The sequence below is a fragment of the Nicotiana attenuata genome, unplaced genomic scaffold (genome assembly GCF_001879085.1).
Source record: "Nicotiana attenuata strain UT unplaced genomic scaffold, NIATTr2, whole genome shotgun sequence".
Taxonomy (NCBI): Eukaryota; Viridiplantae; Streptophyta; class Magnoliopsida; order Solanales; family Solanaceae; genus Nicotiana; species Nicotiana attenuata.
Window position 1 is genome coordinate 9,637 of NW_017677935.1, and position 16,218 is coordinate 25,854.

General features: G+C 39.0%; 1 protein-coding gene across 1 annotated transcript; it reads right to left on the reverse strand.

The window, feature by feature from the left end:
* Nucleotides 1–1,586: 1,586 nt before the first annotated feature.
* LOC109221522 lies at nucleotides 1,587–8,538 on the reverse strand. Its single transcript, XM_019386001.1, has 10 exons — nucleotides 8,389–8,538; nucleotides 7,654–7,765; nucleotides 7,486–7,582; nucleotides 7,282–7,406; nucleotides 7,114–7,195; nucleotides 6,462–6,582; nucleotides 6,197–6,391; nucleotides 6,026–6,079; nucleotides 5,769–5,896; nucleotides 1,587–1,818 (listed from the first exon to the last, which is right to left on the reverse strand). The coding sequence occupies exons 1-10, from the start codon at nucleotides 8,536–8,538 to the stop codon at nucleotides 1,587–1,589; spliced, it is 1,296 nt and encodes a 431-aa protein (XP_019241546.1).
* Nucleotides 8,539–16,218: the final 7,680 nt, after the last annotated feature.

Sequence of the window (16,218 nt, forward strand, 5' to 3'; positions counted from 1 at the left end):
TGCCCCAAGAATGCCACTGACTCGAGCCAAAACTCACACTTGGAGAACTTAGCATACAGCTGCTGCTCTCGCAAGGTCTGAAGCACTACTCTCAAATGTTGCTCGTGCTCTCCCAAGCTACGCGAGTATATCAAGATGTCGTCAATGAAGACGACGACAAAGAAATCAATATAAGGCTTGAATACCCTATTCATCAGATCCATAAATGCTGATGGCGCATTGGTCAAGCCAAAGAACATCACTAGAAACTCATAATGGCCATATCTAGTCCAGAATGCAGTCTTCGGAACATCCGAGTCCCGAATCTTCAGCTGATGATATCCTGACCTCAGGTCAATCTTAGAGAACACCCTAGCACCCTGCAGCTGGTCGAACAAATCATCAATACGAGGCAACGGGTACTTGTTCTTGATGGTGACCTTGTTCAACTGGCGGTAATCAATGCACATCCGCATGGTCCCATCCTTCTTCTTCACAAATAGCACTGGTGCGCCCCAAGGCGATACACTAGGCCTGATAAACCCCTTTGCTAGAAACTCCTTCAACTCCTTAGGGGCTATATGGTACGGTGGAATGGATATAGGCCGAGTGCCTGGGGCCAAATCAATGCAGAAATCAATATCACGATCCGGAGGCATGCCGGGCAGATCAGAAGGAAAGACATCGCCGAACTCTCGAACTAATGGCACTGAATCAATCGTCGAAGACTCTGCAGTGGTGTCTCGAACATAAGCTAAGTAAGCCAAACACCCTTTTCCAACCATGTGCTGAGCCTTCAGGAAAGAGATAACCCTGCTAGGCATGTCAATTGTGGAACCCTTCCACTCCAATCTCGGCGACCCTGGCATCACTAGTGAAACAGTCTTGGCATGGCAATCAAGGATGGCGTGATATGGATATAGCCAATCCATGCCCAAGATGACCTCAAAATCGATCATGTCCAGCAACAGAAGATCTGCTCTAGTCTCGAGACCACAGAAAGTGACCACACAAGACTGGTAGATCCAATCCACAACCACAAAATCACCCACAGGAGTGGACACATGAACAGGAACACCCAAGGGCTCAGGAGAAATAACCAGGAAGCGAGCGAACAGAGATGATACATACGAATAAGTAGACCCTGGATCAAATAATACCGAAGCGTCCCTACCACCAACGGGAACAATATCTGTGATGACGGCATCTGAGGCCAATGCATCCGGCCTGGCTGGAAGAGCATAGAACCTGGCTGGAGCGCCGGCTGTCTGACCTCCACCTGACTGAGTAGTAGCTGGCTGACCCCTCCCTGTCTGGCCTCTACCTCTAAGACGACCTCTATCCGTCTACCTTCCACCACTAGGTGGCTGGGCAGCTGGTGCTGGAATCATGGGCTGCTGACCCTGCTGCACTGCCTTACCCCGAAGCCTGGGGCAGTATCTCCTCATGTGATCGGGATCTCCGCACACAAAGCAACAACGCGGGGCGGCGACCTGCTGCCCTGATGGCTGACCCTGATAACCCGTAGAACCGCTGGAAGAAGCCTGGATAGCCGATAGACGACACGAACTCTCCGGCATGGCATTGAAATAAGGATCAGGAGGACCCTAGGGACCTGAATACCCACTGGAGGAACCCTGAATGGCTGGCGGGCAGTAGGAAGTCTCTGTCATAGCACTGAGATAGGGGCGTGCTGGAGCCCCCTGGGTAGGAGGTGGTGCTGAAACTGGTGGCCTACTAGGCTGGCCTCTCCCATACTGACCTCTGCCCCTAGCTGGGGAACCTCTGAATCCGCCGGAGAACCTAGCTCTCTTATCCTGCTGTATCTGCGCTCTACCCCTCTGGCGATATCCCTCAATCCGACGAGCAATCTCGACCACTAGCTGATACTCTGTGCCCATCTCCACCTCTCGAGCCATACTAAATCGAATACCGGGCTACAATCTAGCGACAAACCTCCGCACCCTCTCCGCATCTGTAGGAAGTATCATGAGTTCATGGCGGGACAACTCGGAAAACCTCGCCTCATAGTCAGTCACAGACATCTGACCCTGCTCGAGCTGCTCAAACTGGTACCGCAGCTCCTCCCTCTCAGAGGGCGGGATATACCTATCCAAGAACAACTGTACAAACTGATCCCAAGTGATGGGAGGAGAACCTGCTGGCCTGCCAAGTACATAGGACTGCCACCATCTACAGGCCCTGCCCTCAAGCTGAAAAGTAGTGAAGTCAACTCCATGCGACTCTAATATCCTCATGTTGTGCAGCCTGTCCCTGGACCTGTCTATGAAGTGCATCCTCATGACGCTCACCCCCAAAGACTGGAGGGTGAAGCCTGGTCCATCTGTCTAATAACTTTTGTGGGTCACCATCCACAGCTGGCCTGGGCTGGGGTGCCACTGCAGCAACTGGCTGAGCCCCATCTGCGGGTAGTGCACCCGAAGTCTGAGATACTGCAGCTGCATGGCCTGGAGCCTGAGCAGTAGGGGTCTGGGCTCCCCCTCCTGCTTGTGAAGTGGCTGGGTCTGCTGGAAATAAACCCGCCTGAGTCATGGTCTCCATGAACCGTAGCATGCAGCCCATGACCTCCTGAAATCCCGGTGCTGTCATGAAATCCGCCGGGGTAGGCTCAGCTGCGGGCACCTCGCCCTGCTCCTCAATAATAGGGTCCTCCACAGGATCTGCCGGTGGTGCAACTGGAACGGCTCTGGGACGCCCTCGTCCCCTACCACGGATCGGTGCCCTCCCCCGGCCTCTACCTCGGCCTCTAGCAACGGGAGGAGCAGCTCCTCCCGGGTCCGGAATGTCGGCGGTACGAGTTCTCACCATCTGTGAGAGAATAGAAGAGGGAAATTTAGTACTCTCGGCGCTACACAACAGGAAATGAATAAAGAGTAGTCTTTCCTAATACCCTATAGCCTCTCGAAGATAAATACAGACGTCTCCGTATCGATCAGCAAGACTCTATCAGGTTTGCCCATAACTCGTGAGACCTACGTGAACCTAGTGCTCTGATACCATGTTGTCACGACCTATTTTCACAATAGGTCATGAGGGCGCCTGACACCCTTGTCAGGCAAGCCATTGCGGAAATATTACTAAAATACTTATATTGTTTTTATCTAGAAATAAGCGGAATAAACACTCAACTTGGAATTTAAAACTAGAAGAGATAAATACTATAATAAATAGTTACACAACCCCAAAATAATCGTCTACCAAGGTGTGTGCTAGAACCCGGTGTCACAAGCTATGGGCAACTAGTAGAATATACAACCCAAAAGAATACCACACTACCCTACTGTCTGGATCAGAATAGACAAAAAATACAATACAAAAGAAAGACTTCTTCGGCTGCGGATCGACATGGAAGGAAAGCAGCTCACCGTAGAAGTCCCAAGCCGGCTCACGAATGCGCACCAGAGAAATAACCGGATCCACCTGCCTCAGACCCTGTACATTTAAGTACAGAAGCGTAGCATGAGTACATAAACAATATGTACCCAGTGAGTATCCCGCCTAATCTCGAAGAAGTAGAGACGAGAGGTCGACTTGATACTCACTAGGGTCAGATAATATCATAAGTTTAAGTTTAACAATGAAAAATCTATAATAGGAAACAGTTTACAACAAGTCATGTAAGTCATATTCTCGCTAAGATTCCGATTAATCAATTACTTCAGTTACAATTATCAATTCCTTTCGAGTCATGAAAAAGCAGTTCTAATATTTAACACTCTCAGGCAAAGCTATATAAGCATGCGCAAATATGCCGAGGCGACTGCCCGATCCAACAGAAATAAACTGTGCACTTGCCGAGGGTCGACGGCGCGCCTATAGATGCATCTATTCATACCAAGGCGATCGGCCCGATCCACAAATAAGTAGAGATATCAAGTAGACACACAAGGCACATCAATAGTCATAAATGCCAAGCAAGACTTCAACAATTATACAAGTACATCCTTAATCCTTTTTTAAATTTCTAGCATATCCTAGGTGCTCATAGTAACAAGATAATATAGAGAGTTATGTAAAATAAGCATGTGGTTCCTAAACTACCCGGACCATTAACATAGTAGTAGCTATGCACGGACTCTCGTCACCTAGCGCGTGTGTAGCCCCCGCATTTAGCAACAATTACTCAATTATTAATCCTATGGGGACAGTTCCCCCTCACAAGGTTAGAAAGGAGACTCACCTCGCTCCAAAGCAGCTCCCAATATCAAGAACAAGCCCAAGCTCTTAATTCGAAGCCGAACGATCGCAAACTAGTTAAAATAGGTAAGAACTAGTCAATAAAGGCTTAAAAGGCCGAATTCTAACTATTTAAGTAATTTTCCAACCTTTTCCACAAGTTTCCTAAATTCCGACCCCCGGGCCCACATGCCCGGATTCTGATATTTTTCGAAGGAAAATGTTCTCTACAACCTAAGGATCAATAATATGTAAATTCTAGCCCATTTCATAACAAATTACATGATTAAATCTTAGTTTTATTAAAACCCCTAGGTCTAGCTCTAACCCTTTGATTTTACCTAATTTTTTAGTGTTTAATCTTCCTAATATACATGTATTTAAACTAAGGATGGATGGGGATTACTTACCTTACAATGCTATGCTGACACCCTCTCTTTGGAAGCACCAAAATCGCCCTAGTGTGGAGTTGTATATGGAATAAATGACTTTGAGTTCGGATTAAATGAACTCTCTGCCCTCAGCGATTTTCGCTTCTGCGGCACCATGACCGCTTTTGCGGAAATCGCCCCTGCGGAAAAAGGCCTGCTTTTGCGGAATTGGCCCAAGAAGCCTGGACCGCTTCTGCGGTCAGGTGCCCGCTTATGCGGGTCCGCTTCTGCGAATGTCGAGCCGCTTCTACGGATTGGGCCTAAGGTGACTGGACCGCATCTGCGGTCTGGGGATTGCATAAGCGGGACCGCTTCTGCAATTTTCCCCTTGGCCTGCCCTTTTCGCTTCCGCGATGGCCTGACCGCATCTGCGGTCCCGCTTCTGCGGCGCAAGAACCGCAGATGCGGTTATGACAGAAGCAGCAACCTTCAGCTATTCTTCAATTTTTCTACTTCGCTCGAACCTCGCTCGTTTGACGCTCGGGGCTCCCGAGCCCAGCCCGAACATAACAACAAGTCTGAAATCACGAGGCGGACCTACTCAAACCCTCGGAACTCCCAAAACAACGCTAAATCTCGGAATCACCCCCTAAAACCAAATGAATCAAACTATTGAATCTTCAAGTTCTTAATTCTCTTCTAACGGGTCAAAACGCCCTTAAACTACTCGGATTGACACCAAATTTTACGGGCAAGTCTTAAACGACATCACGGACCTGTACCAAGCTTCGGAACCAAAATTCGAGCCCGATACCTAGGGAATCAATGATTACTTAGTTTCTTTAATTCCTTAAAGCTTCAATTAAACAATTTTAGATAAAAATTCATTACTCGGGCTAGGGACCTCGGAATTCGATTCCGGACACACGCCCAGGTCCCATATTTTCCCACGGACCCTCAGAAATTGTCAAATCACAAATCCAGGTCCATTTTCCCAAAATGTTGGCCGAAGTCAAACTTGGTCTTTTTAAAAAATCCTAAGGAAGCAAATGGGCATATTTTTACTCAAAACCCTTCCAATTCCCGAACCAATCGCCCCCGCAAGTTGTAAATTAGTTAAAGCAAGTACGGGAGGCTTTATTTAGGGGAACGGGGTTCTAAAAGGCAAAAAGACCGGTCGGGTCGTTACACTTATTGGCAGATCTACTCCTCTTGTCATACGTCTTCAATGGAGACAGTTTTGCGTTGCAATCATCACCATCTTCTAACACGGACGATCCACTTTCTGATATGCTTTTCTTGATGGGAGTTTGTAAAATAGATTTCATCTTACTTTCGGCCACAAAATCCTACAGAAATAAAAAGAATCTATAAAGAGGAGCTGGAGAGCGATACTACCTTTGGTTGCATAATGATTAGTAATACCTTTTTACTAAATAATTAATAACGTTATAACTGTTTTAATTTCATGAAATTACCCCATAAACCTTCTCTTTACCCGAGATTTGTCCATCAGGTATTTCCAAAGGATCCTGTTAAAAAGTAAAACAAAACAAAATAAACATTCATGTTATGAAGGTTGTAGGGTTTATATTTATTCTTTTTCGTAAATGTATCAGTAGCTTAATTTGTGAGTGAAGATATTTTACTGTGATAGTGTCTTCAAATGAACTGTGGGCATATTCCTTTAGAAGATCGCCATCATCAGTAACCTTAACAACTTTGTAGACTTCGTCTTGTGACTCAATATTGGTTTGCTTAACAATAACCTTAAACATGAATTTTTTATCAAGAATATCGTCCAGTTCGCTTGGATAAGAACAATCAGCATCCGCATCAGAAGTCTACACCAAATTTCGTAGATCAGAAATATTATAATTGACAACTACACTTAAATTAAGTTTATTATTATACCTCAACTAATCCTTCCTTCAATTCTTTTGCGGACTTTCCTATAAGTTGTTGAGCTTCGCGATTCCAAAGCAATAATGAGATAAAGGCAGTTCTATCCATAACACGAACTTGAAGCTGATACCTGCAATTAAATTTTGATTAACCTTATGTATTTCCTTTTTATGTGTTTTAAATCTATATAATAGAATAATTAACTGTGACCAACAGAACAATCTTCTTCATTGCATTTCTTACAAAAAAATTTATTTCCAACTTTTTTAACCTTTCTAGTACACTTGTTGCATCCCAAATATGACCATCCTCGTTGAAGTTCCAAATTCACCAACTTTGCAGCAATCCAGTAGTTACACTCCTATTTAACACAAAAATAGCGTAGTAAATGCAAAACATAAAACAAAAGGTAAGTAAATTTTTAAAACTATATTTAACTCACTTGTGTGCACTAAACTAAATCCCCAATAGTTTTAACCAATACTATTCTTTTGGCTAACTCATCTCTAATAGAGTAAGTTTGCTGAGAACTTGTCTGAATAAGTGGCTCATAGTTTGATTAGAGCGCTGCATCTAATCTGCATAAGTCAAAAACTTTAAGTTTTAAATAATAATATTATATTTATAGTATATATAAATAAGAATTATACCCTTGACAAACCTGGATTTAAAATCGATAAATTGCGGAAAAGTAGGATTTATCCATATTTTTGAAGCATACCAACAGCTACGCACTGAGTAACCTATGAATAAAATTAAAAAATTACAAATTGAAAACTATAAATTATTTTAAAATGTTTATCAAATATAAATGTAACTATTGGAAAACCTCGATATTTTTGAGCTTTCATAAGTTGAAGAACAACAATCAAAGGATCAGCAGTAGATGCATTCAAGTGAGGTTGAATTTGATCCACAAGTTCACTCCATAAGGTTGCTGAAATCCTGTTCCTCCTATATGTTTCACGAAAAAACCACAATAAAAAAAGTCCTTTTTACTGCAAAGTATAGTTTCTATTTGTGAATGACTTACTTATCATCTTCAAGTTCAATATTCATAAAGACACTTTTGTTGTCTCCTAGCTTGTAGGTCCGAACAGCTTCATAAGTCATAACCTGACCAACGACATCTACAAATATAAAAGTTAGTCACAAAATTTTAATAAAAGTAGTATTAAATTAAATGGAAAAGAAGAATTACCGAATAATTCTGCCTCATCAACATCATGTTGATTTGTGAAATGGTCAAAAGGACGCAAGTTAAAGATATCCATATAAAATGTAGGATCAGTAGTTTCCTCAACTATTGTCCTCTGCGTAAATGTCAGCCTCAAATTGTGTGTTGTAGTCTTTAATTTTAAATTATTTGGCCCAACAACGAAGTAGGTCATGCGATATAATCCGAGTTCCTGTATCTTATTCTTAAAGAACTTTATAACATACTTCCCGATTGAGGCATGTATACAATCACCCTAGAAAATCATATTAATTGTTAGGATGTATTAGATTGGTAAAAATTGTTAATGCTGGAAATTAGTAAACAATTGTCAACAAACATTGTAAAGTTTTTTGTCAGAATGTGCATATTTTTAGAATTTGCAGTAGCTATAGAGATTATACAATTGTCAGCAAACATTGTAACTTTCATTGGCAGAATATATGCGTATTGTTATATTTTGCAGCAGTTTCAGGAGGAACATCATATTTTATTTCTCAGATGGATTATATAAGATGTAATATATTGTTAATATTATATTTTTGGTGGAAATAAGTAAACAATTATCAATCAGATGTTCACACATAATCACTTCAAGTTGGTAGTTTCATTTTTTTGAGGATTATTGGAAACTAATAAACGATTGCACATTGGAAAATCTATGAACCATAGCAGCAGAGAAGACGAAGAAAAAAGTGAAAGCAATTATAAATATGTTACCTTTGCATCTTGTAATACCAACTCTATTGAATAGGGTATTTCAGGCTTGTAGCGATCCGGGATTTCCCACATTCGAGATACTCTAACTTTCAAATTCCATTGCATGGAGTTGCTTGAAATTTGTTTGATGTTATGAAGTTTTGTAGCCATATTTGCAAAGTTCGTATTCTGACCAAAGCAAAAAGGGAATGGAAAAGGAATTAAAAGGAGTCGCATAAAACTGTTGATGTAGTTATGGAGAAAGTGGATAAGTTATGGAGTAATAGTGGGATACCCATGTTTGGGAAGATGATCGTGGTTATTTTAAAAAAAAAATATTTCTTCCGGTTTATTTTTGAAATCTATTCATATTGCACATTATCCTATTCCAAACGTGGGAGTAACTCCAGATGTGGTCAAAGTAATTTTTTTGTTTAATTTACAGGTTTACAAATTAAAATAAGTAGAACAACAAACGTGGGAGTTTTAAAGACTCCAAATGTCTATAAACTTCTGTAAACCAATTAAAGAAGTTTTAAACAATTTGAACTTCTTTTAACAAATTTAAAACCGTAGAACACATTAGCATGTAAGTTCAAATTGCATTAGCATATTTAAATTTTTATTTGAAATAATTTTAATTATTTTTGAACTTCCAAATTAGTTGAAGTTTGTCCAAAAATTGGACATATGTTTAATTTATGTATTGACACTTGGCACAATAATATGGCTTTGCTTCTCCTATTCTATATAGATAGATAACCCGATATTTTTAAAAGTGAACTTAAGTTATCTTTTTGAATTACAAGTTTACTAATTTTAACGAGATACACACACACACACACACACACACACACACACACACACACACACACACACACATATATATATATATATATATATATATATATATATCACACTGCTAAGTCCATAATCACCCAATGGAGCTAACGGAACTATTAAAACTCCATTCCGGAGTCGTTTACACATAAGTCAACATTTGATCAACCTTTTCAACTTAAGCTTTCAACCCTTGAGGCTAAGTGTCTCATCTCATTCCGAAACCTCCCCGGACCCGAACCAACTACCCCGGCAAGTCACATGGCAATAATTAAGCAGGGAATGAACAATAAATGGGGAACGAGGCTACAACTCTCAAAACGACCGGCCGGGTCGTTACATCATTGTAGACTTGGTAGTTGTTCCACACATTCATTGAGTAAGTCGTAATCCTAATTTTGTAATCATAATAGGCTTATTAAGATCCCATGCCTAATTCAGTCGAAATTAGGCATACATCATACTAGCCTGTGTAGCGATATGTCTGAGAGATAGTACAATGATACGAGATGTCCGTATCGTCATGTGTGAGAAGATTAATATTGCATGAAACAATTATATAGGAATGTATGGGATGTTTGTGTAGAGGTGTATGGATAGGTTCCAACTGTTGGTATTACTGTGTTAAAAATCAGAAAATTAGAGAAGCAGAGAAACATTAGTTTAATAAACAAAACAAAAAAAATAATTCCGAGCCCACAAGTTGCTTGTGTGTCCTTAAGGAATTTAATCCCCTCACTGTTGCCCAAGGTTTTGGATTAATTCCTTCCAGGATAGAACGGAATAACTATTCTGCAATACTGGCAATCGAAACTACAGAATTTCAGTGAACTCAACAAACAGAGCAAATCGCACTTGACACTTATGTTTATTGGAAAATAATGCAATAATATAGAAAAGAGGGGAGAAATTTTCAGAGTTTTCATCTCTTAAAAATGAGGCCAAGCCTCTAAATTTATAGACAAAGGAAGGGTGATATGGAGAGGTTCAATCCAAAAGGTGCCTCTTCTATTTCCCATTCACACCCATTTAATAAAAACGCAACAATCCCCCACATGAATGGGGAATGGACATATGTGGAAAAACATGCATGAAAATACTGTGTGATTCGCAAGTAAGGATTAATCGCATCTGGATAAGTAGGTTTCCCTTTGAACTTTCCGTAGTGAACTTATGTCGGATATACTCGGTCAATCGGTAGAATTGATATCTTTGAACCGTCGAGCTTTTGTGTATACCTAGACAACCATAAGTCACACAATCAACCAGTAACCGTCTTTGGTTCTCATTGGTTTCGTTTCAGCCATGAACACCACCTGGTTCATAAGTGCGTAGAGAACTGGCCTTACAGAATTCTCCTTGAAGCGGCTTACACTTCACACTTACATAGGTGATTCCTAAACGTGTTATCCCGTAGATACATTATCAAACTTAGAAACCATTAAAAGGTCGTAATACTTTATCCTTGGTACTGAACATTATCTCATCACGAGAATGGACCAAAAAAAAAATTTTATTTGACAATGTTGAACCGTCATTAGTGACTTTGTTTGAGCTCCTTGAACCTAGATCTTGGGATCTCCAGTCTTCTAGGTAGAGTTACCGCCACAATGACTTGTCCTCGGCCATAGTCACATTCCCCTCGATGATCTTTCAACTACCTCTCTAGTTAGGCCTTATAAGTGGATCCGACACATTATCACTTGACTTTACATAGTCAATTATGAAATTCCCCTAGAGAGAGTTGCCTAACGGTTTTATGTCTTCGTCGTATATGACAAAATTTTCCGTTATACATAATGCTCCCAGCCCTTCCTATTGTCGCTTGACTATCACAATGTATACATATAGGTGCCAAAGGTTTGGGCCAAAATGGAATATCTTCCAAGAAATTCCGGAGCCATTCAGCTTCTTCACCGGCCTTGTCTAAGGCTATAAACTCAGCCTCCACTGTAGAGTGGTGAATGCACATTTGTTTGGATGATTTCCAACTCATCGCTCCTCCACCGACTGTTTAGAATCGGTTGAACCGGTGATCTAATTTGCATCACTATACCCCTATATTATCGCGGGATACTTATTGTAGTGCAAAGCATAATTTGGAGTATATTTCAAATACTTCAAAACTCGTTTCATTGTCATGAAAGTTCAATGCAAACTTTCTTATGTCGTAGACTAATACGTCTTGACTTTTGATTGCATATCAGATTGTTGACTACACTTAATGTAATAATAATATATTATATATATTATAACAAGCTGGAATGATTGGCATCAGTTGTGGCCACAACCTTTTAATATATAACACATTTCGCAATCATTCCGCCATTTTCAAGCATTTGTATGCTATTTATTCATACGTTCAAGCATATGATATGCAAATTATAGCACCTCCATTCATGAAACGAATCCAACTTGGAATGGATCTTGGTTATGTTCATCGATTGGTTCACCTCATTATAGACCAACGTATTAATACATTTGTTCATAAACGGTCATGTTTATACAAAATATATAAACGTACTTTTCATGAAAAGTCACAACCTTCCAGGTGACACCTTTCATAAAAGAGCTAAACATTAGAAATGTTCAAGAAAGAACAAATCATTTCTGTAAAGGCACGTAAACAACTTTCGAATTTGTAGTTTCATTACTAGCCATCACTAAGACTGAACAAGTAATGAATTCACCGACTATCATATCAATATCCTTAAGGATTCGTGGGGTTCGAAGAATCATATCATCTAGTTCTTCTAAATAATATAGACATCACGTCTAACATTAGCTTTTGTTATGCAAAATGCCCCCACATTTCTCATGTTTCATGTGCCTTTTCTATCAACATATAATCCATATATAACCAAACAATGACTACATAATTTAGAATATTCTTAATGTAAATACACTAGTTTGAAACCATTTGACAATATTTTCTAATCAAATTTCGCATGCCATTGTTTGGATACTTGTTTTAGTCCATAAAGTGACTTAACAAGTCGACACACCTTTTTTTTCCCAGGAACCACGACCCTTTCAGGTTGTTCCATATAAATTTCTTCCTCCAAATATCCATTTAAGAAGGTTGTCTTTACGTCCATCTGATGGATTTCAAGGCCATACACGGCGGGTAACGCTATTATCATCCGAATAGATGCAATTTCGTTACGGTAAGCATTGTGCCAAAGTAATCAGACCTTCTCATTGTCTTAATCCTTAATCAATCTTGCCTTATATTTGTCAATAATACCATCAGCTTTTATTTTCCTTTTGAAAATCCACTTAGAATCCAAAGGTTTATTTCCTGGAGGAAGATCAACCATTTTCCTAAGTATGATTACTTAATATGGATTCTATCTTACTATTGACAGCTTCTTTCAGGGAAGACATAACTTCTTCCAAAGTTTGGAGTTCATTTTCTAACAAGAATGTCAGAATATGATCTTGCATTCACCTCATTAGGTGTACTTTCCTTTGCTTCTTCCCGAGGTCGCTAAGATATTTCGCTAGATGACTCACATTCCTTTTTATACGGATAAATATTCTCTAAGAATTTAGCATTATCCGATTCTATTAATGTATTAATATGAATGTCGGGATCTTTCTGATTTATGAAGCAGAAAATGATTGCCTTTACTATTTGTTGCATATCTATGAAACGGAATCAACAATTTCCGATCCGATTTTACACTTGAAAATATTTCAAGTTGGTTTTCTTCCTTTCATCATTTTTTCATATGAATGGAATTCCGTTTTTGCTATGGAGAACTCAATTGAGTATTCAGTTAGCTGTAAGAATACTTCTCCCCACAAGATCTAGGGTAAACCAAACTTACAACAAGGCATTTTATCATCTCCTTTAACGTCCTACTCATTCTTTCCGCAATTCCATTAGATTGCGCTAAGTAAGGGGAAGTCATTTGATAAATAATACCACATTCCAAACTTATTTCTTTGAAAAGGAGATTCACGTTCACCACCCCTATTACGTTGTTAGAGCCAACCACAAGAATTGTTGTTTGTGTCACGACATAGCCAGAATTAATAAATGGTGAAGCTTTTAATCTTCAAACCAATCTGACACATTCAGAATTAATAAATGGTGTAGTTTTTAATCTTCAAACTGAGTAACATCTGATACAACTAAATCTAATAAACGGTGAAGTTTTTAATCTTCAAACCGATTAATATGTGACTAATCAAATTTAATAAACAGTGAAGTTTTTAATCTTCAAACCGAATAATAAATTGGAGTAGAATATCACTAAGATTTTAATCTCCAAAACGAATATAAAGTCACTTAGACTTTAATTTCCGACATATGAGTAGAAAGTCACGAAGACTTTAATCTCAATGAACGAGTACAAAATCATGCAGATTTTGATCTCGAAGCAGGAGTAGAAAATCACGAAGATTTTATTCTCCATCACGAGAATTTTTAATTCCCTTTCCAAATGGTTTTTTCAACTAAACCATTATAACACTTTAAACATTTTGATCTCTTTCTCTAATCAAACACATATATGTTCATCTTTACATATATTATATTCATGATCTCAAGAATACTTCAAGTATTACTGTAAGCCTAATTCATGTCTTACAACCTTGAAAATAACCATCCACATATATTTATGCAAGTCTCCAAATTGCATATATTAACAAATAATACAATTTTCACTTGTCCAGAAACACATGTTAATCCTCGTTTTGCATGCAATTTTTATAATACGAGATCATCACATAATAAACATTTACCCTAATATTATAGGATAGTAGATTAATTAAAAAACCAGTAGAGTAAAGAAATCATAACCCGATTTTGTTGTCAGTTTTTTTTTTAAGTACCATCACTTATTTGAATCATTTGCCTGGAACAAAATCACGAAACACATGATTTCTTCTCTTCATTTGCTTTCCAAGAGACGCCTCTTCACTTGCTTTCCAAGAGACGCCTAATATTAGCGGCAAATTAGGTGAAAACAAATTCACTGGATAAAAATTTGTTAGATGAAACCATGAAGCATTTGTGACAAGCAAACCGAAATTTAATTAGCTTGATCACACTAGTACTTGTGCCAATCTTCAATTTCCTTAGGTCTGTTGTTTCAGAGCTTTGTCCCTTTAGAGCACTATATAAATGTCTATTAATTAAATTCTTAGAAAAAGACAAAATATTCCTTGATGATTTATGAGCGATGCCGTCAAAATCGTGGAAACTCTCGAATATTTCAATTGAACATTTTCAATTGTGATGTTCAACATTCTTGACGAGTACCATAGTCTAAACATCTGAGAGTTCCATCGATAGATCTAAGGAATTTGAAAGTTCTGATTGGCCTAATAATGTATAGAGTTACCGCTGTCCAGTGACGACACCAATTCCGTGAAGTGAAAGATTACTTCTTCTTCTCTTCGTCTGCAAGCTTTAATGTCAAAGGTTCCTTGAAACTAATATCAACAAGCAGCGTCTAGTAATATATATCTGCTTGTAGTGACATTTCTGAAATGACATCAATTGCCCAATCTCCCCTCGAAATCCAAGTTGGTGAAACAAACTTCTCTACAACTTTTACAGCCACCGACTTTTTGATTTTCTATCAGTGAAAACATCAAATATTTTTAAATTCCTTAAGATTGTTGGTATTACTGTGTTAAAAATCAGAATTAGAGAAGCAGAGAAACATTAGTTTAATAAACAAAACAGAAAAAATAATTCCGAGCCCACAAGTTGCTTGTGTGTCCTTAAGGAATTTAATCCCCTCACTGTTGCCCAAGGTTTTGGATTAATTCCGCCCATGATAGAACGGAATAACTATTCTGCAGTACTGGCAATCGAAACTACAGAATTTCAGCGAACTCAACAGACGAAGCAAATCACACTTGACACTTATGTTTATTTGAAAATAATGCAACAATATAGAAAAGAGGGGAGAAATTTTCAGATTTTTCATCTCTTAAAAATGAGGCCAAGCCTCTAAATTTATAGACAAAGAAATGGTGATATGGAGAGGTGCAATCCAAAATGTGCCTCTTCCATTTTCCATTCACACCCATTAATAAAAACGCAACACCAGCATCACCGCATGTGAGAGCAATATGTAGGAGCTGATGGATGTGTTCCAGCGCCTCCGTACATGAGAGTGTTATATGAGAGTTTGGATGTGTTCCAGCGCAATTGAGGTGCAACAGAAATAGGTTTCATGATCAATTGCTTTTGATTGAATCCGTGCATGTTAGTAGTTTCTAACTTGATATGGAGATCTTGTCGTTTTAGGCTTTATATGAAAGCATTGTCTTGCTCTATCTGGTTGGTTAAATACGATAAGTCACAACTGTTAGGTCCAGACTTGTTTAGCAAGCCTTGGATGATGTTGCATTGAATACCATGATGATTTTAGACATTACAGAGTAGACAAAACTCATATGTCGACAAATGAGATCGTTATTTGGAGTTCTAAAATGAGAAAAAGTCTTTTGGAAGATTTTACCATTAAAGGAGTTATGAGGATTTGGATAGGATTAGAGTAGTAGCATTTATACTTGCTTTTTTTTTTTTTCGGAAAAGGGCCCAAACTACCCCTATTGTTTATTAAAAGGTTTACAAATACCCTCCGTCCACCTATTCGTCCGAAAAAGCACACGACGTTATTTATATACCTAAAATTACCCCTCCTTTTAACGGCAGCAGACGTGGGCCCCACTTTTAATGCGTTGGCAACATTTTATTAGGCCACGTGGCTACTAATTTCACTTCATACATATGGGTATAATATACCCATCCCATTTGTTTGACCCGCCCCATTAAATTCTTTCTTTTTTCTTTTTTCATTATCATTCAACACATCTAGTCCCACCCACCAGATCCCCCCTTCTTCTTTTACGTGCCTTGAAAAGAAAATCAACAAAAATGGCAGCCACAACACCACCAAAACTTCCAAAATTTTACTTGTCCTATTGAAACACAATGAATTTTAATAAATACAGTGAATGTAAGTTGGGTTAGCGAGGCATTGA